This window comes from Micromys minutus (genome assembly GCF_963924665.1).
Source record: "Micromys minutus genome assembly, chromosome: 10".
Classification (NCBI taxonomy): domain Eukaryota; kingdom Metazoa; phylum Chordata; class Mammalia; order Rodentia; family Muridae; genus Micromys; species Micromys minutus.
In genome coordinates this window covers 29200683-29224498 of record NC_137979.1, presented here as the reverse complement: position 1 = coordinate 29224498, position 23816 = coordinate 29200683, and the positions used below count along the sequence as shown (strand labels likewise).

Here is a 23816-nt window from a genome sequence, read left to right as displayed (position 1 = left end):
ATGGCCACCTGCTGGCAGGCACTATGGGCCTATCGCTTCTACCTGATTGTGCTGTGTCTGCCCGTTTTCCTGTTGCCTTTGCCACTCATTATCCGAACTAAGGTAAGGAGCCATGGGTCTCATTCGGCATAAGTAACTCGAGGGGTGACAAAGGAGAGATTGTCAGGGGTCAATGTGGAGCATCCTTAGGTTTTCCCCAGAAAGTGAAGCCACTGTCTCCTGATCTTTCTGAGAATCCGCGGTGGTTTCTGCAGGACATTCAGCTGTCAAAGCCCCCGTGCAAGCCACTGGAGAACCTTGGGGCCGACTGGCTTGTGATCAGAAAGCCAGCTGCATAGAGGAAATGCAGGAGCCGACAGATGAGTTTATCTGCCTACTGTGTGCTCACTCAGCCCTGAACTCAGTGCCAGCCAGGGACAGGAAGAGCCAAGTGGGTAGTAGCTTTTGAGAGGACAAAGAGAAGAAAGCTGGCCTCGGGCAGTTGTGCCCTCACAGATAAAACTAAACTAAATGACTCTCCTGCAGACTCAGGTGTGGCCACTGAGGAGGACCCCTTTCAGTGCACACAGCCTGAGCACAAGGTGCCTGCCTTTTTCCCATCAGGAGAGGTTATAACCCTTACTCATTTGACGCCTCCTCCTGCCTGTGACGTGCATCTAGGAACCCCGTGCTTCATCTCATGAGGCAGGTCCCACTGTCCCATTTTGCAGATGGGGAAAAAGAAGGTATGCCAGTTATTCAAAGTCCCAGAACAGAACTTGGTTCTGTAGAGCTTGGTTTATATGCCCTTTTGGGTCTCTTTGTAAGAAAATTAACATTAAATCTGGGTGTGCTGGCACATGCCTTTGATATCAGAACATGAAGGTGGGACGGGCAGATTTTTGAGTTAAAGGCCAGACTAATCTAAAGAGTTCAAGGACAGCTGGGGCTAGAGGGCCTGTCTGGAGGGGGAGGGACATTAAATAACAAATTTAAAATTAGCCTGGAAGTCTGGGGGTGTAGCTCAATGGTAAGGCCTTTGTCTGCCTTGTGCAAGGCCTGGGGTCCATCCCTAGCACCATCAAAACTGACAAAAACACAGACTCCCCCAAAAAATCCCTAAATCTTAGCTGGGTGGTGGTAGTGCATGACTTTAATCCCAAAATTGAGGAGGCAGAGGCAGGTGGGTCCTTGCGAATTCTAGGTCAGCCTGGCCTACAGAGTGAATTTCAGGACAGTTAGGGCTACATAGAGAAACTTGGTCTCAGAAAAAAAAAAAATCCCTAAATTTTAATGAAAGTATCCTAGAGCTTTGGGAAAGGAAGTTCCAAGATGGTCTCCTACCTCAACCACAAAGTCTAGCTGCCTTTGCAAATGGCATGGGTTGGAGGGTGCAAAGATAGAGGTGTGGCCCTGTCTCCAAAACTTTGAGTCTTGGCCCGGACCATCCCACGCCCCCGGGGACTGCCCAATGAGCCGCTACTTGTTGCTACAGATCAGGAAATCAAGGAAGGCCTTTGGTTTGCATTATCTCTGAGGGAAGAGGCCTAGGATATGGTCCCTAACACTTGCCCAGTGATAAGGCCGGACTGATTTTTGAGATGACCTTCTCAGACAAGTGGCGTCTCTAAGCAGGGGATTGCTCAGATAGATTTCAGACAGGCTGGAACATGTGTGACACCACCACCATCCTGGGAGAGGCACACATAGCTCAGAAGGATTCATTGTTTTGCTCCGGGGTCACGTGGCAGAAGGGAGCTGAATTGTGAGAATGCTGTGCCTATTGGTGGGCGCAAGATGTGTGTGGTAGGAGTGTGAAACTCCAGGGTTTTCCCTGCTCTACCTGACCCTGCCACCTGCTTCTGCTTGCCCTCTGTTGACTCAGTCAACTGTCCTGAGAGGCCAGGTCCTCCTCTGGACCTTGGGTTCCTATACCTCACAAGAATTATATTCATGTACGGTCAGTTTCTCCTTCCCTGCTTGACTGAGCCCACTGACATATAAACCAGATTTTATGCTTCTCATGTTGAACCAGCAAGATCCTGCAGGTTACAGTCACTCTTTCTCTGTGCCCACCCTCCTTTTCTATGCCCACTCCTAGGACCCTCAGAGTGTGCCTGCATGCACACACACATATGTGCATTCTCCCATCACCCCCGACTCTGCTCTGCTATCCAGGTTCCCACTAGCTTGCAGGGCCCTAATCCAAGGCCCATCCTCTCCTTCCTCAACCCTGCAGCAAGATGTGTCACAGATGGTCCCACCTTCTTAGCCCTCACTTGGCTTTGGTGATACCTTCTCTGTCAGAGAGACTGGTGGCTTCTTCTTTGTCAGACTCTGAAGGTTTTCCAACATCCCTCCTGTCTCCCTCCCTCCAACTCCTCCCAACTCCTGGCCAGGTAATTGTATGGTGTCTCATAATTTAAAAAGCATTTCTCTAGCAGGGTGTGGTATCACCCACCTCTAATCTCAGCATTTGGGAGGTTGAAGTAACAGGATCATGAGCTCAAAGCCAGCCTGGGCTAAGTAGTCAGAACTTGCCTCAAAAACAAAACAAGAACTTCCCTGCCCCCAAGAATCTCTATGCCCACAAGACCTCAGCCTAGGATCCTCCTCCAAACCTCTACAACTGTACTAGCCAACTGACGTGGATATTTGGTCCACATAAATATTTCTCTATAAGCAGCCTACATTTCTCCCATCCAAATCCAAAGGTCAGCCTGGCATCTCAGAAGACTTCCCATAGTCGCACTGAGAAATGTTTCAGTGCCTTTTGATGCCAATCACGACTCAGGCCATTCTGAGTGGTCCACTTTCCTTCACCTACTCACACACCAGCAGTCCTCCCGACACACTCAGAAAGTTTCTGGCTTATGATCCTGTTGTGCCAGGGAAGTGTTAGCGATCCACCAAAAGCAGACAGGAGCAGATCTGAAGCAACTGACAGCAGGGTCTTCAGTTGAGCTAGCTTGAGCCCCCAAGCATACCGGCTGCTGTCAGACAGGATGGTTTTTGGTGGGGAGAGGAGCCCCAAATATCTATCTGGGCAAGGCTTTATAGAAAAAAGCAAGCAGGGGGTGGGGTGAGTGTGCAAGCATCCAATTGGAAAGCGATTTTAGCATAATTGGCTGGTGCTGGGAGTCAAATCATAAACTTAATCTCTATTTCCCTCTGCATTGGTGGTTAATAGGAAGGAGGTAGGCTTATAACCTAGGAGTGCAGATCTGTTGGTAATAACCTGGAGACACTGGTCTTGTTGGGGGTGAGCCTAGAGACTGGAGTTAGGTTCGGGGTTTGTTGATAGGGGGTAACTTGGAAACTAATGCTATGTGCTAGCCTGTTAGTTTACCTGAGTTCAAAGTTACATCGAGTACTTTAAAATAGAGTCTGAACTTAAAAGCTTTGGCCTCTTAATTCTAGTAAACTCACCCTAAGCTGAGACTTTTATAAATGGAAAACACACTGAGCATTCACTAATACCTACCCACTAACCACAGCCTAGCGATGCAGCTCAGGGCAAAGCACGGTTTGTTGATCTTCCTTACTCTGGAGCTGTGGCTCCTTACCACTACCCGGCATCGCCAGAGATGATCTTACCACATCGCCAGCCTGGGGGGAGGAGCCTAAAATCAGTCAGTCACAGGTGGGACTGTCAGAAGTCAGGGACTTTGTGTTCTGAATGACATCAGTCCCACCTGGGCAGCCTCTCTACCCTGTCTTTTCTCCCCTGCCCCTGCCTTCCTGAGATCCACCCTGCTATCGGGGCATCCCCAAGACCTCCTTCCATCCCCATACAGCATTCCTATTTGACTTAAGAATCGGTATGAACTTATGATGCTCTGGACCGCAGATCAGTTGCTCAGACTCATACCCTGCATCCCACCTCTGCTTCTGTTTGGTGTCTCCTCTTAGGTAAAATTCTCCTCTACAATTCCTCTTCCATCTATTTCAGAAGCACCCTCTGTCACACTAGTCACTCTGGCATTTTATTTACAGAGCAGTGCCTGTTTGGAAAAAAAAATGTGTGTGGCGCTGGGTAGAGAGTGTTTGCCCTACATTCATGAAGCCTCGGGTTTAGTCCCCAGCACTGCAGAAACTGAGCATTGTGAAAGTCCTGTACTCACAGCAGTTGGGATGTGGAGGCAGGAGGACCAGAAGTTCAGAGTCATCCTTAGTTACACAATGAGTTTGGAGCTAGCCTGGCATAAACGAGGTCCTGCCTCAAGAAAAGAAAAAGAAAATGTGTGCATTTGTTTGTTTGCTTCCTAATCTGTGAGGCAGGAAGTTTGACTCACTCTCTACAGACTTCTAGCCTCCTAGGTCTGGCCCCTAACAGGAGAAGAAGAGCCCTAGCCAAGGCCCAGACCTCTGTAATGAAACAGCTAACATTTACTAGATGTCTTTTCTGTGCTCGGCATTGGGCCAAGCGCCTTAAAGACTCAATTCGCTTGTTTTCCTTGGAGGCCTCATTTCGACCATGATGTTACCGTTGCTGTTTCCATTTTATAAACCTGTAAACTGAGGCCCAGAGGGGTGATGTAACTTGCTTTCAATGCCACCTGGAAAAAAAATAAGTTGAGGCAGTAATCTGACATTGGAGTCTCTGTCTAAAGCTGTCTGGAGAGGCAAAGAGGTCCCCATTACAGCCCCCGCCCCAAAACCTTCCTCCTTCATGACCATCCAGCCAAGCAAGTCCCGTTTCTCTCACTAATGCTTGTGACCTCTTGGCTCTTTCGCAGAGTCATGGGACAAAATACAGCTGTTCCGAGCTCAACATAGTTAGGGTCCAGAGGAGGAAACAGGTGTGTGCCACACAGATGTAGCAAGAGGGCTCAGAACAGCCGGTAGCTACCTCACAGGAGTCGAGATAGACAGCGTGGCCGGGTGAAACCACAGCTGTGAGAGGTGACAGAGGACAGGGCCTGCAATAACCATTGTATGAAACAAGAGCCAGGCAACGTCGTGGAATGCTGTCCCTTTGGATAGCGTCAGTCGTCACCCTTACGGGTGACCCTCACACTTGGTGCTGTGTGTCAAGTAGCACGTATGTGTTCTAGAGAGAGGATGTGGGGGTGGCGTAGGAACAGGGAAGAGTGTGTACTGCCCAAGCTGTGGAAGTGGCACGGCAAATGTCAACACATATGGACTGAGGAGGAGCTGCCCTTAGTACAGGGCTCAAGCCAGGCCTCCCAGGGAGTGGACAGTTACCCTAAGACCAGAGTGGCAGTAAGAGCCAGCTAGACCCAGCTCTGGGTGAAGAACTGTCCAGGCAGAACCTGCCGCAGGTGCAAAGTGCCAAAGGAGGGATGAGCTCGGAGAGCTGACAGGGCAAACAGCAGTGCTGCGGTAGAGGCCTGCAAGATCACAGTTCTGTGTCGGTCAGGTTCAGAAAGAAGGGGAGAGGGCAGCCAACGGCAGCCCTGTGAATCTGGGGCGGGGGGCGGGGGGTGGTGGATACTTCATGCTTCGGGCAATAAGGGATAAATAACACATTCACTTCCCTATAAATGTCAGTCAAAAATATGCAAAACTTCTTGGAACCTAACAAGATCATCTGCAAAAGTCAGTGTTGGCGTCATGCTGTCCAGCGTACAGCTGAGACAAATGGGTTTATGTTAAGAAGAGAGCAGAATTCCTTAACCATAGGACGCACAGTCCCGTGGATTCCCCAGACAAGCTATTCACGTCCCGAAAGCAGGGGGCATCTGTACAGGGATTTGGGCTCTCTGCCTTCTGAGGCTTCCCGTCTCCCTGGGAAGACAGGGGACAAAGCATGGCTTTTGGAGCCAGATAGATGACAGAGGACTCTCACCCACCCCAGGACATTACCACATATCTGCAGACCTTCTGAGCACCAGGGCCATTGTGAGGAGGAGATGCAACCCCAGCACCAGGGTGTTCCATCCCAGGGCCCCATAAACTCCACACACTCTTCCCATCTGCCCCTGGCTCCTGGAGAGCACAGAAGGCTGAGGGCCCTCTGTGGACACCACACATTCCCACAGTTGTTCAGATGAGCTGTTGCCCCCCCCCCCAGAGCCTTGGATGTATGGATGCTTCTGTGAAATAGAGAAGTGTGTCTTGTCATAGAGCCCCAAATGGTGAGTGGTAGTCCCCGCAGAGAGGGCAAGTTGGGATATACAGACGTAGGTTTCACCTAGAAGCAAGATTTGAAAGCATCATCCCCCTCTGCCCCCACAAAGCCAGGAGATCCCTTGAAATAGAGACATGTAAATTTTACCCACTGATTACTAAATCATGGCCTAGCTCATCAACACCCCATAAGAGCATCATGGAAAGGAAGGTGGAGTCTTTGGTAAAACCTGAGTACAAACTGCAGTGGAAGCCCTGGGCTACTGGGAGCGGCTACTTCCCAGCAGGCTGTGGGAACGCCAATTCATGTCGCCCAGCCTGACTGAGTCCACTCTTCAGCAGCTGACTGTGAAGTCAGGAGTCATCATCAAAGCTACTTGGTGGACTGAAGCAGGAGGATTATTTGAGCCTAAGAGTTCAAGGGCATCTTGGGTAATATAGCAAGACCTTGTCAAGGAGAGAGAGGGAGAGAAAGTTCTTTGACAAAGGCATAGCTGTGTTGAAGATTTTGCCAAGTGATGGGTTAAAACTTTGTGATTGTGAAGGGTCGGAGTGTTGCAGTTCAAGAATTACTTAATTCTCTTTAGTTCACTTAATGGCCATTTGGTACCTGACTCTGTATCTACCATCTCCATGATGACTGGGAAAGGTTGATGGAATATTACTAATCTTAGGAATCCTAGTGCCTCTACTAAGCCTGGTGCTAAGAAAGCCATCAGCTGGCATCTAAGTGAGACCCACGGATGAGATCTTCCAGCTGAGCTGCAGCCTCTCAATGCCAGTCCCTAACAGAGCGTTCTGGAAATGCTTTGATTTCCTACTTTCTTCCATTCTAAAATCAAAACTTGGCTTGTAGTAGATGGTGGTGGCACATGCCTTTAGTCCCAGCAGTTGGGAGGCAGAGACAGGAGGATAGCTGAGAGTTGGAGGCCAGCCTGGTCTACTGACAACCACAAGCTATACTGAGAAACACTAAAGAAAAAGAAAGTGCCCATGGTTTCTCCTGAACTGCATCTGGGTGCTCACATTTGGATCAACTCTTTTTTTTTTTTTTTTTTTTTTTTTTTTTTTTTTTTGCGTGAAAGAGCTTTGTATTGGAAGGAAGGAGAGAAGAGAGCCGGGTCTGACTCTCCCTCGGTCCTCAGAGATAGTATGAAGAAGAAGCCATTCCCAACAGGAACCAAGTAAATGGTCACCTAAATGTCCTAACTTGCTTGAAACCCTGAGAGTGTCCCTGCACCCTGGTAGCAGCATCCCCATTTTCTGGGGCTCGAGGACAGTAGGAATGGCCTGTTGTGAGCCTGTCATCCCCACCCCAGGTTAACCTTCAATTACCAGGAGGAATGACCTAGGGCACCGCTGAGACTGTGGGCATTTGCTACCATCACAAAGCTATGCCATGCCTGTGATGGGTAAAGGCCATGGTGTCCACAGCCCTTGTGTGCCCTGGCTTTTCTGGCACTGTCATTTCCATGTGTGTCTCCTATATCTGCCTGGTTCTCTTGAAGGCCAACGCTTACTTTACTCTCTGAACCCTGCCTACCATTCACTGGATGCAACCTATTCCCACACATTCATACCTGTTAGCTCACTTCCTCCCTATACTATCCCTGCCAGGAAAAACGTTTCATTTTTTCCCCCCAGGAAGGAGACACATCTGTGTTTGGCTGGGGAAAAGCCCCTTCATGTTTTTTTGTTTGTTTGTTTGTTTGTTTTTAGGGTATAAAAGAAAATCCAGGAGAGGTTAAGGAGCTTTATCCAAACATGTAGCAATAAGTGGTCTGTCCAAGGATATGCCAACTGTGCTGGGTCTAGGCACTCAGGTTCTGAGCAGATGTATTCTTTTCACAGTGAAATAAATAAGCCCCCAGCCATGGACCAGGAGGATCCTGTAAGGTGTTAGGCTCCCTCTCCATTGCCGGCTCTGCAGGCCAGCCCACCCAGCCCACAGAGACTCTGGGACTCCCTGAAAGCCGAGACGGTCATGAATCCCATCTTACAAGGCTCACTCTTTTGTTCCTTCTTTTAGCAGGAGCAGACTTGGACAGTCTATGGTCCAGTGACAAAGATTAAGATTCGTGTATTTCATAAAACTGAATCCTGCCAGGCCTGGTGGCACACGCATGTAATCCCAGCCCTTGGAAGGTAGAGATTCCACCATGAGCTGTATGTAGAGTATCTTCAGTCTCTAGAAGGTGGGGGAGGGGCTCCCTTCACAAAAGAATACCCAGCTAAGACCTAGGAATGAGCAGACATCCACTGAACAAAACGGGAAGGAGACAAAGTCTAAACAGAGAGGGACTTCTGTATAAAGGTCTCTGTGGCCAGAGTGAGGAGAGAGAACTTGGGGGAATCATGGGAGAGAATGTCTGGCCGAACTGGAGCCGAGCCCGCAAGAGTGAAGTGTACAGTGCACCCAGGCTCAGTATGGGACTCCGAAGAGCAGAGCATAACCTCCAGCACTGAGCCACTAAACAACAAAGAATTAGCTAAGACAAGGATAAATTGTTTTAGTGTTACAGTGTAGACCCAGATCTGGGAGCTGCTCCCCTCAAGGTCTAAGGAAGGAGGAGGCAGAAAGAGCTCAGTACAAAACTCTCTGCTATTACCTGAGCTCTGGGCCCACTAATAATCCTGGCACAGGCTCTGCTCTCCCTCCAAACGGAAACTGCCCCTGAGATCTGTGCCACCCAGTGGCCCTGAGGAGCTGCCAGAGGCCAGCATGTAAGCCACTGGGGCTGCACGTCAGGGCTGTCAGCCCACGTTCACAGTTCTCGGCTGTGAGCCAAATGTATCTCAAATGAGTTCTACTGAGGCCTGGGATCTCTGAAGTCCCCAGTCCCTACAGCTGGGTATGCTGACCTGGAATCAGACATAATGTAATGCAGAAGAGAAGGTCTCCCCAGTACCCGTCTCTGGCAGTGCCCCTAGGGTGGCATCTAACCACAGAACTCTGGAGGCAACCTAGCTCCAAGCTGGACTCTCCCACTTTCAAAAAGTGGGTCAAGGCATTGCCAGGCCTCCCTCACTCCTTCCCAGAATATTACTTGAAAATGCACAAAACAAGCAGTGAAGACTGGCAAAGGAAAAGCAGTTATGAATCATGGTTTCCAGGAAAACCCCACTGCAGTTTAGAAATAATGTGTTTCCTTGCTGGTGTCATTTTCAAACACTATGCTGAGATGGATCCCAAGATGACAGGCAGAACTGATGTGGGCAGGTGTCCAGTATCTGATAGCTACAATCCAATGTTTGTAACACAGCCAGGCCTGGTGGCACATGCCTATTGTCCCAGATACTAGGGAGGCTGAAATGAGAGGGTCATTTGAGACCCAGAGTTTGAGGTCAGCATGGACAACTAACTTAGTGAAATCCTGTCTCAAAGACAAAATATCTGTATCAAAGTCACCAACCAATAACAACAATGGGTGGCTGGGAAGACAGCTCAGTGGGTAAAAAGATGATTGTGGAACAGTGAGTTAGCTTCCCAGTGTCTAAAAAATGAGGCACATACCTGGGACCCTAGCACCTGGGACCCCAGCACCTGGGATCCAGCACCTGGGACCCCAGCACCTGGGACCCCAGCACCTGGGATCCAGCACCTGGGACCCCAGCACCTGGGACCCCAGCACCTGGGATCCAGCTGTTTGGCACTGGAGTCAGGATTCCTGGAGCTTTGGGGCTGGCCAGACTAACCTAGTCAGCAAGATTCAGTGAGAGACCCTATCTCAAAAAAACTAAGGTAGAGAGCAATTGAGAAAGATATCCAATGTCAAACACATGCACATGAACACTTGCACACACACACGTACACAAAGACATAGGAATACAAAAAGTGACAACAGCACAGATGAGCCTCAGCCCCATAATCCTATTGTTGAAATTGAAATGCTTCTAAGTGAAAACAGACAACTTTGCCTCACCTACCTCAAATATGCGAAAAGCATGTCATTTCTCTACATGGGCAAACTTACCCAACACAAAACCTACATTTTTTTGTTGTTGATTTTTTTTAGTGATTTTATACTTATGTATTTATTGTGTGTATGCACATGTGTCATCATACATGTGGAGGTCAGAGGACAGCTTGTGAGAACCGGTTCTTTCCGGATTCTAGGCTTTGCACTCACATCACAGCCTTGTGAATAAAGCAAGTGCCTTTATTCACTGGACCATCTTGCTGGCCCTGCTTCTTTGGTTGGTTGGTTTTGGTTTTTGCTTTGAGTAAAGGCCTCATGTAGCCCAGGCTAGCCCGAAACTCCCTACATTGCTGAGTATGACCTTGAAATCCTGACCCTGCTGCCTGCCTCTCAAGGCTTACATCCAAGCATCACGGTGCTGCACAAAGCCTACTTCATAATTGTGTTGAGTGTCGCTTTTTAGTCACTGAATCCAAAGTGAAAAACAGAAAGTATGGCAACATATGGAAAGCTGTGGAAGGTGTGGCAAAGTATGGGAAGGTGTGGCTAAGTATGACAAGATGTGGTAAAGTATGGTAAGATATGGCAAATTCATTAAGGTATGATAAGGTATAGTAAGGTGGGGTAACGTATGGTTGGCAAGGGACAGTACGATGTGGATAGGTATGGTAAGATATAACGTGGTTTCTGGTGAATGCTTCTCGGTGTAAACATGATGTCCCAGACTCACAGGGAGCCAGCTGTGAGCCAGGGCAGTGTGTGATTTCTTCCCTGGCTGTGTTCATAATCCTCACTAGATGCATCTAAAGAGACAGTACAGTTCTTCCATCTAAGCTCCATCTAAGTGTCCCAGCTGAGAACCCATAATCCAGGAAGAACAAGTGAGCAAGATTCACTATGCTTTGGCAGACAACTCGGGAGGTGGCTTGGGGACCCAGGACTGAAGCCACCAGGGTCAAGGTGGCTTGATGGGACTTTGAGACATATTGGAGGAGCTGGGCATAGAAATCGAGTAGGTGAGGGTGGGACACACAGGACCTGTAATCTCTCCAGGCAACTACCTTGACAGTGTGATAATGGGGTTTCAGACAAAGCGCCTGGCCTGGGTGTGGCTGGCACACACCAGAAGACTTAGGCAGGAGCGTGGTGTGAGCCCCAGAGTTTGCCTCAGCCTCCCAAATGCTAATCACAGGCATGAGCCACCACACTGCGTGAGCGCCTGGGTAGCAGTCCAGTTGGTAAAGTTCTTGCCACTCAAGCATGAGGACACAAATTTGATCCCCAATACTCACATAAAAATTGGAGTATCGGGGTACATGCTAGCAACCTCCATGCTAGGGAAGTGAACACAGAAAGATCCCTGGGACTCAATGGGCAGCTAGCCTCACCTAACAGGTAAGGTGAAGGGCAGAGAAAAAAATCTGGCTGACAGCTCTCGAAGAACAACACACATTTATAAATAAATAAAGCAAAGTCACTTGATGAATCTGGACAGTAGGAAGTATCGGGCCCTGGGAAGGTGGTCGCTAGGCTTCAGAGCCCCCAGTTCTCTTCTTCCTATTGATTTCCAAGCCTGGGCCTCTTGCAAAGAGGAAGAATTGAGCCGAAGAGAGCCAGATGGCCCGGTTCGCCCATTTACTCTCTGTGTGACTTTGACATGTTGACCTAATCAATCTGCACCTTTCTCTTTTTAATCTGCGAATGGGGGAGGGGTTTGGGGAATGATAACGGTTGGGGCCTTAAGGAACAACCGAATGTGACTGAAAAGCATTCAAAACCCACAGGACCTGGGGCCTGGCAGGGAGGCAGCTTGGGCTACCCGGCAAAGCTGTCTTCTGGAATCAACTGTATTGACCTCCAACCTTCTGTCTTTGGTCATGCAGTTCTAGGGTTTAGGGCACAAGGATCCAGAGGTGATGGTCTGCCCTTAGTACTAGGGGTGGATCAGCAGTTGCCTGTCCAGCCAGGGCACATACAGAGGAGCAAGAGAAAAACTGGCATCAGCAGAAACCAGCTGGCTGAGGAAGCAGAAGGATCTCTGGTCAAGGGTCATAGGGGCCCTACCCCTGAGCTAATGAGCTTAGACCTGGGAATGGAAGGGGTAGAGATTGAGTATGTTCAGTCAATTCTTGTTCAATCAATTAAATGAGAGCTTGCCCGGAGACAATCAAGAGACTGTGCAGCTCCAGAAGTGCCTTCCTATTGATTTCCAAGGGCATGTTCTCTGGAGCACATGGTCTTATGCAATCCTGTCACTCAGCCAGTCCTAACTCAGCCACTCCCGAGATCTCCAGAGACCTTGAACAAGCCACTTGCTCTCCGGGCACATCCATAAAGTGAGACCATCACACCACACCCACCTTAATGATACTTTCGTTTTCTGCCCAGAAGTCCTAAAAGTTGTTCAATAACAGCTTCCTTGTGGCTGCTCCTCCTCATTCTCCAAGAAACTCTCTTCATCAGAGTACTAAGACTGATGGGTATAAGGAGAAAGCAAACAATTAAATGGATCAGGGTCCCAGCCCACAGCCTACAAAACCCTTGTCTGCTGTTCCTTTCTCAGTAAACAGTCTGGGCAGGTGTCCATATCCTGAGGCCTCCCTCTGGCTAATCATTCCCTGGCCCTGGGAGAGGCCGTGCCAAGGAGGCTGGACCCCTAATGTCTTGGGCCCATGTCTGGCCTCTGACTATTCTAGGCTTAAGGTCAGGATCTGTGGACTTGAAGGAGGAAAGAGAGAATTTCTGTACTCCAAATCTGTGCTTTAGAGAAGCCCCAAATCTCTTACATAATGCAAGACTGGAAGAAGCACTTACATAGTCCATAAAAGTGAACTGTGCCTTGGTTTGTGTGCTGAGTGGCCCAAGCAGGAGGCTCCTGGGGACACTGCAGGCTTCTCTCCTTATCTGCCTGCTCACTCTGTTTACATCTCCCACACACGTACCAGAACACATCAGGTTTGCTTAGCTGTCACTTTTTTTTTTTTTTTAAACTAAGTCTTGTGGTGGTTATTTAATGTCTTTGTCTTATTTTGTGCTGTTTGGAGAAACCTCCCTTTGAAAATCAACTTTGTTACAGAAGCACATATCTTCAATAATGTCTTCAGACAAAAAGCCTTATAGTTGATTTAATGTTTGCACTCAGGTGCAACCTAACAGGGAGGGCCTGAAAAATAAATGAGAGGAGGCTATTAAGTATTTTTAGTAATATGTTGCCTTTGTCTTGTGCAGAACATGTAGCGTATGCTCTTAATTTTGGAAATATTTTTTAAGACATAGAGATACATTGTCATAGCTAACCAAAATTCTTAATCAAAATTCCTGAAATTTTTTTGTTTTCCTTACCTATCAGAAGCTTTCCAACTTGTTTGAATTATGGTTTTCCCTTCTCTTCCCAAACTCTTGCAAAAAAGAAAAAGTGGTATCTGCTAGTGAACTGAGCAGAAATATTTTATAAGCCTTTTGAGCTATGTAACTTAATAATTGGATACTTGATCATTTGTTTTATTATATAATTGATAAAAAGGTGATGTGTATTAATGTTAGTTCAACCATATATTTATACTGTCTGCGAATGTGTGGTTATAGTTCTGTGGGAGAAATAGTTTGTCAGTGTTCACCAGCTTGTAAAAACTTAGTGTGAGAGCTTCAACATCTAAATAAATGATGAAGCGCATTCGTCCCTGGGGGAAAAAAAAGAACTGGGGATTCCTTCCCTCAGTCAAGATTAGCTTCAAAACTAAGACCCATAGACCCTGGGCTCCACCAGGCTGACTGTCCTGGAATAAGACTCAGTGGTAGAAGCCTTTCCCAGCATGCATAAGGCCTGAGTTCCACCCCCACCCTAGAACCACCCTAGAATTTACCAACTGTTCTCTCAGCTGCCTCTCCTGGGACCCTGGAGTCTTCTTGAGATACATGGGGCTTGTTAAAATGTCTTGGCCCCACTAGATAGTAGTGGCACATGTCTTTAATCTCAGCACTCAGAAGGCAAATACCGGCAGATCTGTGTGAGTTCAAGGCCAGCCCGGTCTTCAGAGTTCCAGGACAGCTTAGGGTTGTTACATAAAGAAATCCTGTCTCAAACAAAACAAAACAAAAACAAAATTTTTAAAAAGTCTTGGCTTCAAGGTCAAAGACAAAGGGCGAGTGCCTTATTTAGTTTGGGACAGAGGTCTCACTGGTGACACATACCATTAATCCCAGCACTTAGGAAGCAGGGGCAGCAGAGGACAACCTGGTCGACATAGTAAGCTCCAGGTTGGCTAGGGCTCTGTTTCAAAACAAACAACAAACATAAATAAATCAAAGCTTAAGGTAATGTTTCATGCATAACCCAGGCTGTCCTCAAGCACGCTATGTGGTCAAGGAAGACTTTGAACTCCTGTTTAGCCTGTGTCTACCTCCGGAATGCTGGCCTTACAGGCTTCATGGCTTGGGATTGTATATTAAGTACTATGCGTGCTAGGAACAGTCTCTACCAGCTGAGCCACATCCCTAGCTCGTTGTTGTTCATGTCCATCCCGTTGTCCATCCCGAGATGGCACCTTGGACTTGAGTCAAGTATTCACAAGCTCTCTTCATGTTGGTAGAAGTGGGCTGTGCCATCCAACTGTTTTGCTTCTCTCCTCCTGCCCACAGGAAGCCTACTGTGCATACGCCATCATCCTCATGGCGCTGCTGTGGTGTACTGAGGCCCTGCCCTTGGCTGTCACTGCTCTCTTCCCCATCATCCTCTTCCCCTTGATGGGTATCATGGAAGCCTCTGAGGTGAGCACCCCCGTCCACAGGAGGAAAGACGACAGGGAAAGGGGAAATCCTCCCTAGAGCCTTGGAACCAAAGAAGCCTCATCACAAGGTCATGGAAGGAGGCAGAGGGCATGAGAGATGATCGGCCAGGAAGCAGAGAGTATTCTAGAAACGTGTGGCTGTTGTGAGAGTTCATTCACGGTAGGGAGAATAAGCTCTGCCAGAGAGGTGCAAGGCCTGCAACAAGAGGAGACATATGACAGCCAACTAAGGAGCTTACCCAAAACCTGGCTGCATAGGCAGGCCCTGTAAAAAACAAACAAAAAGCAAATCTATCTATCTATCTATCTATCTATCTATCTATCTATCTATCTATCTATCCAACCCCCCATGTGTGTGTGTGTGTGTCTCCACAGAGCAAAAGTTTGTTCTAAGACACCCTTTGGATTCCAAGATCCCAGGATGTTCCATTCTCCTACACACTAGTGTTTTTATAGTGAGAAGACACATCTTCTTTGTGGTACCTAATATGAATAGTGTCTGTAATGTATTGGAAAATAGGGCTGGGAGATGGCTCAGGAGATGGGGGCACTTGCTCTCAAGCTTAACATCCTGAGTTCAATCCGAAGGATCCACATAGTAGAAGAAGAAAAGAACCCGGCAAGTCATCTTCAGACCTCCACACTTGAGCCATGGTATATGTACACACACACCACATGCACACACTCGTGTAAGACTTTAAATAATGATGTACAGGACAGTCTGTACCCTTCAGAGTAGATGCAATTTCTGATTTTTCAAGATTTATTTATTATATATAAGTACAGTGTAGCTGTCCTCAGACACACCAGAAGAGGGCATCAGATCTCATTACAGATGGTTGTGAGTCACCGTGTGGTTGCTGGGAATTGAACTCAGGACCTCTGGAAGAGCAGTCAGTGCTCTTAACCACTGAGCCATCTCTCCAGCCCCTTCTCTGTCATTCTAACACAGCTCCTTGCTGTGTAGCCCAGGCTGGCCTAGAATTCACAGCTTTCCTACTCCTGGGACTTCGGCAGAGCTACCAACACCCGGCTGAACATTTGGCTCATAAACAGTTTCAGGTGATGATACTGGCCCAGGGACAACACATGCTCTCTAGAAAGAACAGAGAATTAGTTATCTCCCAGGTCTCAGCTCAAACCATAACTGGATTTAGGCTAGAGCCTCCTTGTCTGAGAGGAGAAAAGGGGTGAGTTTGGTAGGAACAGGGAATCTGGCTCCTGTCAGCAGACGCTTGCCCAGAGGCCATTTTGTTTCTGAGGTCCAAGGGAATACCAGTGTGTGAGGACTGTTCCCCATGGGCTCAGTGGTATCAGGAGGAGACCCCAGAGTCTCAGACACATCCCTGCTCTCCTCAGGTCTGCATAGAGTACTTCAAGGACACCAACATATTGTTCGTCGGGGGACTGATGGTGGCCATCGCGGTGGAGCATTGGAACCTGCACAAACGCATCGCCCTCCAAGTTCTTCTTCTCATTGGGGTGCGGCCTGCCCTGTGAGTTCATGCTAGCCAGGGTGGGAGAAACAAACAGATGTCCCATGTCTGGAAGAAAGCTGGAGTGGCAGTGTGTCTGTCTGTCTGTCTATCTCTAGGCTGCTTCTAGGCTTCATGTTGGTCACAGCCTTCCTGTCCATGTGGATTAGCAACACAGCCACCACAGCCATGATGGTGCCCATAGGGCATGCAGTCCTGGAACAGCTGCAAGGCTCAGAAAAGGATGTGGAGGAAGGCAATACTAACCCTGCCTTTGAGCTCCAGGAAGCAAGTCCCCAGAAGGAGGTGACCAAGCTTGGTAAGAGACATGAAACAGACCCTGCCCTCAGTACCTCCGTGCTTGGGAAAGGTCTAACATGACTACAAGAGTAGTCATCTTGAAGCCCATGGAGAAAGAGAGAGAAATGAATGGCCAACCTGCCCAGGTCTTCCTGAGGCTTTCCCAGATTAAAATGCCAGTGGAGGCTGGTGAGATGTCTCAGAAGGTAAAGGTGCCTGCTGAGCCTGAAGACCTGAGTTCGATCCCTGGGGTCCACATGATAGAAAGAGGGAACTGACGCCTGCAAGTTGTCATCTGACTTCCATATGTGCACTGGGACATGTGTGTGTGTGTGTGTGCGTATGAATGTATATTAATAATAATTATTATTATTAATAAGAACAATAATAATTTTGTTTCAAAAATATTAAATGCCAAGATCCGTGTGCTAAAAATGTAGCTCAAGGGTAGGGCAGTTGCCCAGCACGTGTGGAGTCCTGGCAATAAATACAATAACAATTATAAACACCACCAACAAAGCTAAGCATCCTGTGCTAGGATCCTCCAGTCCCAGCAATCCAAGAGTTAGGTAAGAAGCAAGCTACAGTCTGGGAAACAGGAAGTGTTCTGGACTTTATTCTTCCTGCTTGGTCGAGGTAACCCTCTTTGCATCTCTGTGCCTCAGTTTCCCAAGACATGTTAAACCAGATTGTGTCTCTGAGAATCCCAAAGCTCCAGAGAATGCTGGAATCTAGAGACAGCCTCTGCCCACTGTCAGCTCAGGTTTGCTGACAAGGGACCCTGGAGGCCTCAGGACACAGCCAAGACTCCTGCAGTCACTCTGGTCCCTATCCCCACATGCTTTTCCTTGTCCACAGATAACGGACAGGCTGTATCTGCTTCTTCGGAGCCAAGAACACAGAAGACCCAAGAGCATCACCGTTTCAGCCAGGGCCTGAGTCTCTGCATCTGCTACTCAGCCAGCATCGGGGGCATTGCCACCCTGACGGGTACCACGCCCAACCTGGTGCTCCAAGGCCAGGTCAACTCGTGAGTGCTGGGGAGGGGGGCAGCTTAGCAAAGGGGATTTGCACTCTCGGTGAGTGGCAAATGGGTTCAAGCAGGTTCAGGGACATTGTTACACAACAGCCCATGTCCCCTTCCTCAGGATCTTCCCTGAAAATGGCAATGTGGTGAACTTTGCTTCATGGTTTGGTTTTGCCTTCCCTACCATGGTCATCTTGCTGCTCCTGGCTTGGCTTTGGCTACAGGTCCTCTTCTTGGGTGTCAAGTAAGTGGTGCTTTAGGTAAGAGAAGCCCGGTTTCCTGCCCGTACCCCTGGGAGCCTCTGTTTCATCCAAACGTGGTGGGGACCATGCTGCAAGAAGTCTTCTCCCTCTTTAGGTGCTTGGCCTCCCGCTGGGTACAGAATGCTCCCTCTGTTAGTAGACAGGCAAGATGCATTTGACCGAATGGTGAATTCTAGAATGGAAAATTATGCCTCCTGAGCATGCATGCGTGTATGTGTGTGTGTGTGTGTGTGTGTGTGTGTGTGTGTGTATGAGTTTATGTGTGTGGAGTGTGTGTATGTGTGCATGTGAGAGTATTGTGTGAGTGTATATGTATATGTGTGTGAGTGTGTATATGTTGAGTGTGTGTGAGTGTGTGTATGTTGAATGTGTATGAGTTGTGTATGTTGAGTGGTGTGTGTGTGTGTGTTGGGTGTGAGTATGTTGGGTGTGAGTATGTGTATGAGTGTGTTGAGTATATGTGAGTATGTGTGTGTGTGTATGTATGTTGGGTGTGAGTGTATGTGATTATGTGTGTGAGTGTGTGTGTATGTTGGGTGTGAGTGTGTGAGTGTATGTGCTGAGTGTGTATAAAAGCCAGAGGTTGACATTAGCTGCTTTCCTCAATCATTTTCCCCTTATTTTGTTTTTATGTATTCACTTTACATCCCAATCACTGCCACCTTTTCTAGTCCCCTCCTCACAGGTCCCTTCCCCATCCCCTCTCTTCTCCACTGAGAGGGTGGGGGTCCTCCTGGGTATCCCCTGACTCTGGAACATCATCTCTTCAGGGCTAGGCACATCCTCTTTCACAGAGACAAGGCAGCTTAGTTGGGGGAACATATTCTAGGGACAGCCCCTGCTCCAGTTGTGAGAGGACCCACATGAAGACAGAACTGCACATCTGCTGCATATGTGTGGGGGCTTAGGGTTAGGGTTTCTCAATGAATCTGGAAGTCATCTGGATTACACTGACTAGCCAGTGAGCCCTAGGGACCCTTTGGTCTCTGCATCTCTAGAGCCATTTTTGGAGTTCTGGGACTGAACTCAGATCTTGATGCTCACACGGCAAGCATCTTACCAATTAAACCATCTCTCCAGTCCTGAAGACCCCAGCCAGGCACTTTCCCATAGTGCTCCATGGTCCTTGGATGAGCAGTTGGGGATTCCTCAAGGAGCACAGTTTGTTAGAGAAGCATTTGAGATGATTCTTCTGTTTGCCTATCCATGTCCTAGACACTGGGACTCCTAGACCTTAGGTAAATCCTCATCCCTGCCATGTTCTATCTGAAGGGTGGTGATATGGTGGAAGCTTTGAGAAAGGTGAGCACAGGTTGTGGCCATTCCAGAATATTCCTGGACATGATATCAGTCTTATAGGACTGATAGTCGGCCAAGTACAGAAGTGAAGGAAGGCATCCAGGCAGGACAGGCACAAAGCAGAGCCAGAGAGTCCTAGGTGTGTCTGGGAAGCCTGCTTCTCAAGAGCGATAGTAAAAGAAGCAGTTGGGGAACAACACAGGGAACTTTGTGTGCACTTAGAGTTTGACCCTTGGCCAGGATGAGGAGGTAACTTTTAACCCTGAGATCCATGTAACCAGATGTGGCAGTACATACCTGTCAACCCTATACCTGGAGAGCTGAGGCAGGAGGATCATGAGTTCAAGGCCAGCCTAGGTTACACAGCAAGACTCTGTCTTACAAACCTAAAATGGAGTAAAGAAAACATGCCCAGCTAAGGCTCATTTGAACTGAAGTCTGTAATCTATTAGTGATGTCTGCTGGGCACATAGATCAGAATGGTGGTCTGAGTGTTTCTGGGGTGTGAGTCATGGTTATTCATCCATCCTTTCTGAGCAGAGGAGATCACAGCAAGTTGTTAAACTGTACTTTGAACAAATCACTTGGAAAGGTACAAGGAGGCTGGGTTAGGGTTTGAAGGAGTAGCTGATGAAGTCAGCACACTGTTGGATACTGTGAGGAGTCACAGATGTGTGAAACATGCTCTTTGCCCTGAGATACTCACAGACCAGCAGAGATAAGATTTACTCAAGTGTAAAGTTAGATGCCCGTACAAGTTAAAGAAACAGCATGAGGAGGCAGCCAAGGCCTTCTAAATGGCTAAGGATGAGGATGCTACTGCTGAGCTGGTAGGGATCCCCAGGGCTGGGCAGGAGTTCCTGAGATACTGATGAAAAGAAGACTCAGCATCAGGATCTGAAGTCACTCAGAGTCTGGACCACTCACCCTTCTCACCCGGACAGGAAGGGCTGGACACAAGACACTCTTCAGAGGAAGGGTCACAGTGGGGAAGACAGGAAGATAGAACTTTCTTGTTGAAGAAAAGCCACAAGCCCAAGCCAGGCATGGTGGTACACACCTATAACCCCAGTACTCAGGAGGCTGAGGCAGGAGGATCAAATGATAGAGAACAGCTTAGGCTAAAAACAAAACAAAGTCTTAGAAATGTAAGTCAGTTAGAGGAGAGCTTACCCAGCATGCATGAAACCCTGGGTTCGGTCCCCCATCTCACATAATCTGAGCATGAAAACGGGTGTCTGGGGTTAAAGGTCAGCCTGAATTATATGAGTCTGTGTCTGGACTGGGGGGACCAGGCCATGATGCCCTTCTGGGTCTTGGAGTCTTTTCTAGAGCCAGAACATTAGGGCTTACCCATGCCTGGTGCATACCCTTTATACACTGTCCCTGTTTCTCCTACAGCTTCCGGAAGAACTTCGGCTTTGGGGAAGGGGAAGAGGAACGAAAGCGGTGTGCCTTCCAAGTCATCAAGACCCAGTACAGGCTGCTGGGCCCCATGAGTTTTGCAGAGATGACTGTCACTTTTCTGTTTGTCCTGCTGGTGGTGCTCTGGTTCACGAGAGAACCGGGCTTCTTCCCAGGCTGGGGTGACACAGCTTTCGCCAATAAGGACGGGCAAAGGTGAGACCTACCAGAGCAGGAGGGGAGACTTCCTGGACATCTTCACTGGAGAGAGGACAAGGAAGGAAGGAAGCGGGAAGGGATTTAGGGAAGGGACAGGGCATGCTGATGGGAGGGACCCTTCTCTGTCCCCTACTCATCCTTCTCTCCTACCCTTTTCACAGCATGGTGTCAGATGGGACAGTGGCCATCTTCATCAGCCTGATCATGTTCATTATACCCTCCAAGATTCCAGGACTGATACAGGACCCACGTAAGCACCTGGCTTGGGGCTGGGAAGGGTCTCCGGCCACCCCTGTCTGCAGGAAGATCGCTTTCTACCAGTTTGTCAGGAGCCAGCAAAGCTCCTAGAGAAGGTGGGGTGACCTGCCAAAGACACAGGGACTCAGGGACAGAGTTGGAATCCTACAGAGATCTGAGACTAAGGGGCTCCCTTCTACCTGCCTTAAAGCTCTGATAGGAACTCACTTAGGAAGGAGGGGGAGGGGAGGCTTACTCACTTTTGGTGACCATCCTTGTCTGCTTGGGGAGTAGAAAAACCAGGGAAGCTGAAGGCTCCTCCTGCCATCCTCACCTGGAAGACAGTGAACGATAAGATGCCCTGGAATATCGTGATCTTGCTGGGTGGGGGCTTTGCCCTGGCCAAAGGCAGTGAGGTGAGAGTCTGTCTGAGGGAGACCCTGGGTTAGTTCCACATTAGGTTTAGGCACCTTTCCCAAGATGGGTTCTTGAAGCCCAAAGGAGAGCTAGCCTCTCTCAGCGATGTGCCCCACCCCCCACACCAGCCGCGTACTCCAGAAGCCAGTGCAATGAGGCTAAGCACCGAGGCTTTCATCACTTTAGTGCAGGGTCAGAAGAAGCCTCCAGGGGGCACCAGATAACAATCTTCCAGGGACCGAAGCGTCTTTCTCTTGACTCTCCTCCAGCCAAAAAGAGCTGAGATTCCGGATACTGTAGCGCCGGACCTCTGGGTCCTCGCAGAGCTGAGCCAAGTGTTTATACAGGAGACTCCTGGGTCTGTGATTAGCGTATCGACAGTCTGTGACAGGCACTTTGCTTGGTGTTGACGAGACAGGAACCCAGTGCTTGGCCACAGCATTAGCAGCATGTCCCACAGCTTGGCATGACAGTGGGCAGGGCCAGACCTGGACCTCTTCCTACCCTGGGACTTGTACATTTTCCCAATAGCCTCTTCCCTGCCTCTTCAAGGCCCTACTCCCCCTCCCTGTCAGGAGCACAGTCCCTTAAGTCCTAATGCTCAGCAGGGAGTGGGCTCAGGTGATCCAGGGTCTCCAAGGAGTCAAGGAAGTAAGGTGATTACACCCACAAATAGCCAGGTTGCCCACTAGAACCTCCCCCCTCCTCATCCCACTGATCTCAAGGAGCAGTAGGGAGCTCCCTTGGTTCTAGTTGGGTACCGACTTCCTTCAGAGCTATTTGACTTAAAGGCCACTTAAAGGGCAGGGACAGGGTTTCCCGGAATTCCAGCTAAGGACCTGAGGACTCCAGACAGTTCTGTCTTATATATATATCTGTATCTCACATCCTTCTGACTTCAGAAATCAGGTTTGTCTGAATGGCTGGGAGACAAACTGACCCCACTGCAACACATACCGCCATCGGCCACTGCGGTCATCCTCTGTCTTTTGATTGCCATCTTCACTGAGTGCACCAGTAACGTGGCCACCACTACGCTATTTCTGCCCATCCTGGCCTCCATGGTGAGCTAACACTGCAGCTTCCTCCAGGCAGCCCTCCTAATGTTCCCCCTTCTTCTCCAGATGTTGAACTCTTAGGTCCTAAGGCCTTCTGGCCCCTGAGTCATCTGTTTCAGGTGACATCACTCTTTGAGTATCCAAGTGAAGGCCTCATCCACCTCCCCACCCAATCCCTTGTTCTGGTCATTCCAGAAGTGATGGGGGTAAAATTGCTCCCTGGAGCGTCCCCAGCCCCTTCCTCCTCAGGTGTGTTCCCACAGCCTTTGATGACACCTCCTGAGCCCCTTTGAGATCAGTTTTATGGGCCCCTCCCATCACTGCACCCCACAGGGCTGGGCAGCACATTCATCTCTTCTGAGAGGTCAGGGGCCCCTCTCTAGGTCAGCCAGAGCGCGCTGCTCAGGGACTGGGTTCATGACAGAGAGAAGGGGTGAGGTAGGCCCCCCAAAGGGAGAGGCAGAAGAACTGGGGTCCCACTGAGCCTGAGCTGGGACGGATTATGTCCACTGTCATCCTGTAGGCACAGGCCATCTGCCTCCACCCTCTCTATGTCATGCTCCCCTGCACACTGGCTGCCTCCCTGGCGTTCATGTTACCTGTGGCTACTCCACCCAATGCCATTGTCTTCTCCTTCGGAGGCCTCAAAGTGTCTGATATGGTGAGTGGCAGGGAAGTCGGAATGTCTCAGCCCTCTACCTGCCTGAGGATCACTGGGGTTCCCACCCTGACACCTAGGGTGGGCAAGGGAGCTCTGACATCTTTACGTTCTACAATACCAGATCACAGATAAGGGAGGGGACATTTGGACGGCGGGGGTGGGGGAAGGGACATGCCCATTTAATGAAGTGATCTAAGAGAAAAGGCCCAAGGAGGGTTTTGCTGGTGGGGGAGGGGTTCTGAGCACCCCTGACAATTGAGGGGTGTGTCTCTGATTCACATTGGCTTGCCTCATCCTAGGCCCGGGCCGGATTCCTGCTCAATATCATCGGAGTGCTGGCTATCACATTATCCATCAACAGCTGGAGTATCCCCATCTTCAAGCTGGACACATTCCCCTCCTGGGCCCATTCCAACACAAGCCAGTGCCTTCTCACCCCGTCTAACTCCACTGTACCAGGCCTCTAGACTGGGATACAACCTAGCTCTGCTCGGAAAAGCCCGCTGGTGCCACTCCTCAGAGCCAGGAGAGGGCGCCCCAAACGCCAAGTCCCAGGTCAGACATGAAGAATAGGCCAGCGCACGCGCAATCGTGCATTCGTGTGTCTGCCTAGATCGCGTGTGTGCTCTCTCTCCGATGAAGAGGAAGATGCTCGTGTCTCCGTGTGATGTGCGTGA

At 49.1% G+C, this 23816-nt stretch overlaps 1 protein-coding gene across 1 annotated transcript; it reads left to right on the top strand.

Moving 5' to 3' along the window:
• Positions 1-23606, top strand: SLC13A2 (solute carrier family 13 member 2; the record flags this gene model as incomplete). The annotated part of the gene is made up of 12 exons (XM_080922416.1): positions 1-102; positions 14631-14759; positions 16139-16275; positions 16374-16573; positions 17413-17584; positions 17703-17825; positions 20545-20763; positions 20928-21016; positions 21298-21419; positions 22323-22484; positions 23002-23139; positions 23439-23606. The coding sequence occupies 12 exons, from the start codon at positions 1-3 to the stop codon at positions 23604-23606; spliced, it is 1761 nt and encodes a 586-aa protein (XP_080778542.1).
• Between the last annotated feature and the right edge of the window lie 210 nt (positions 23607-23816).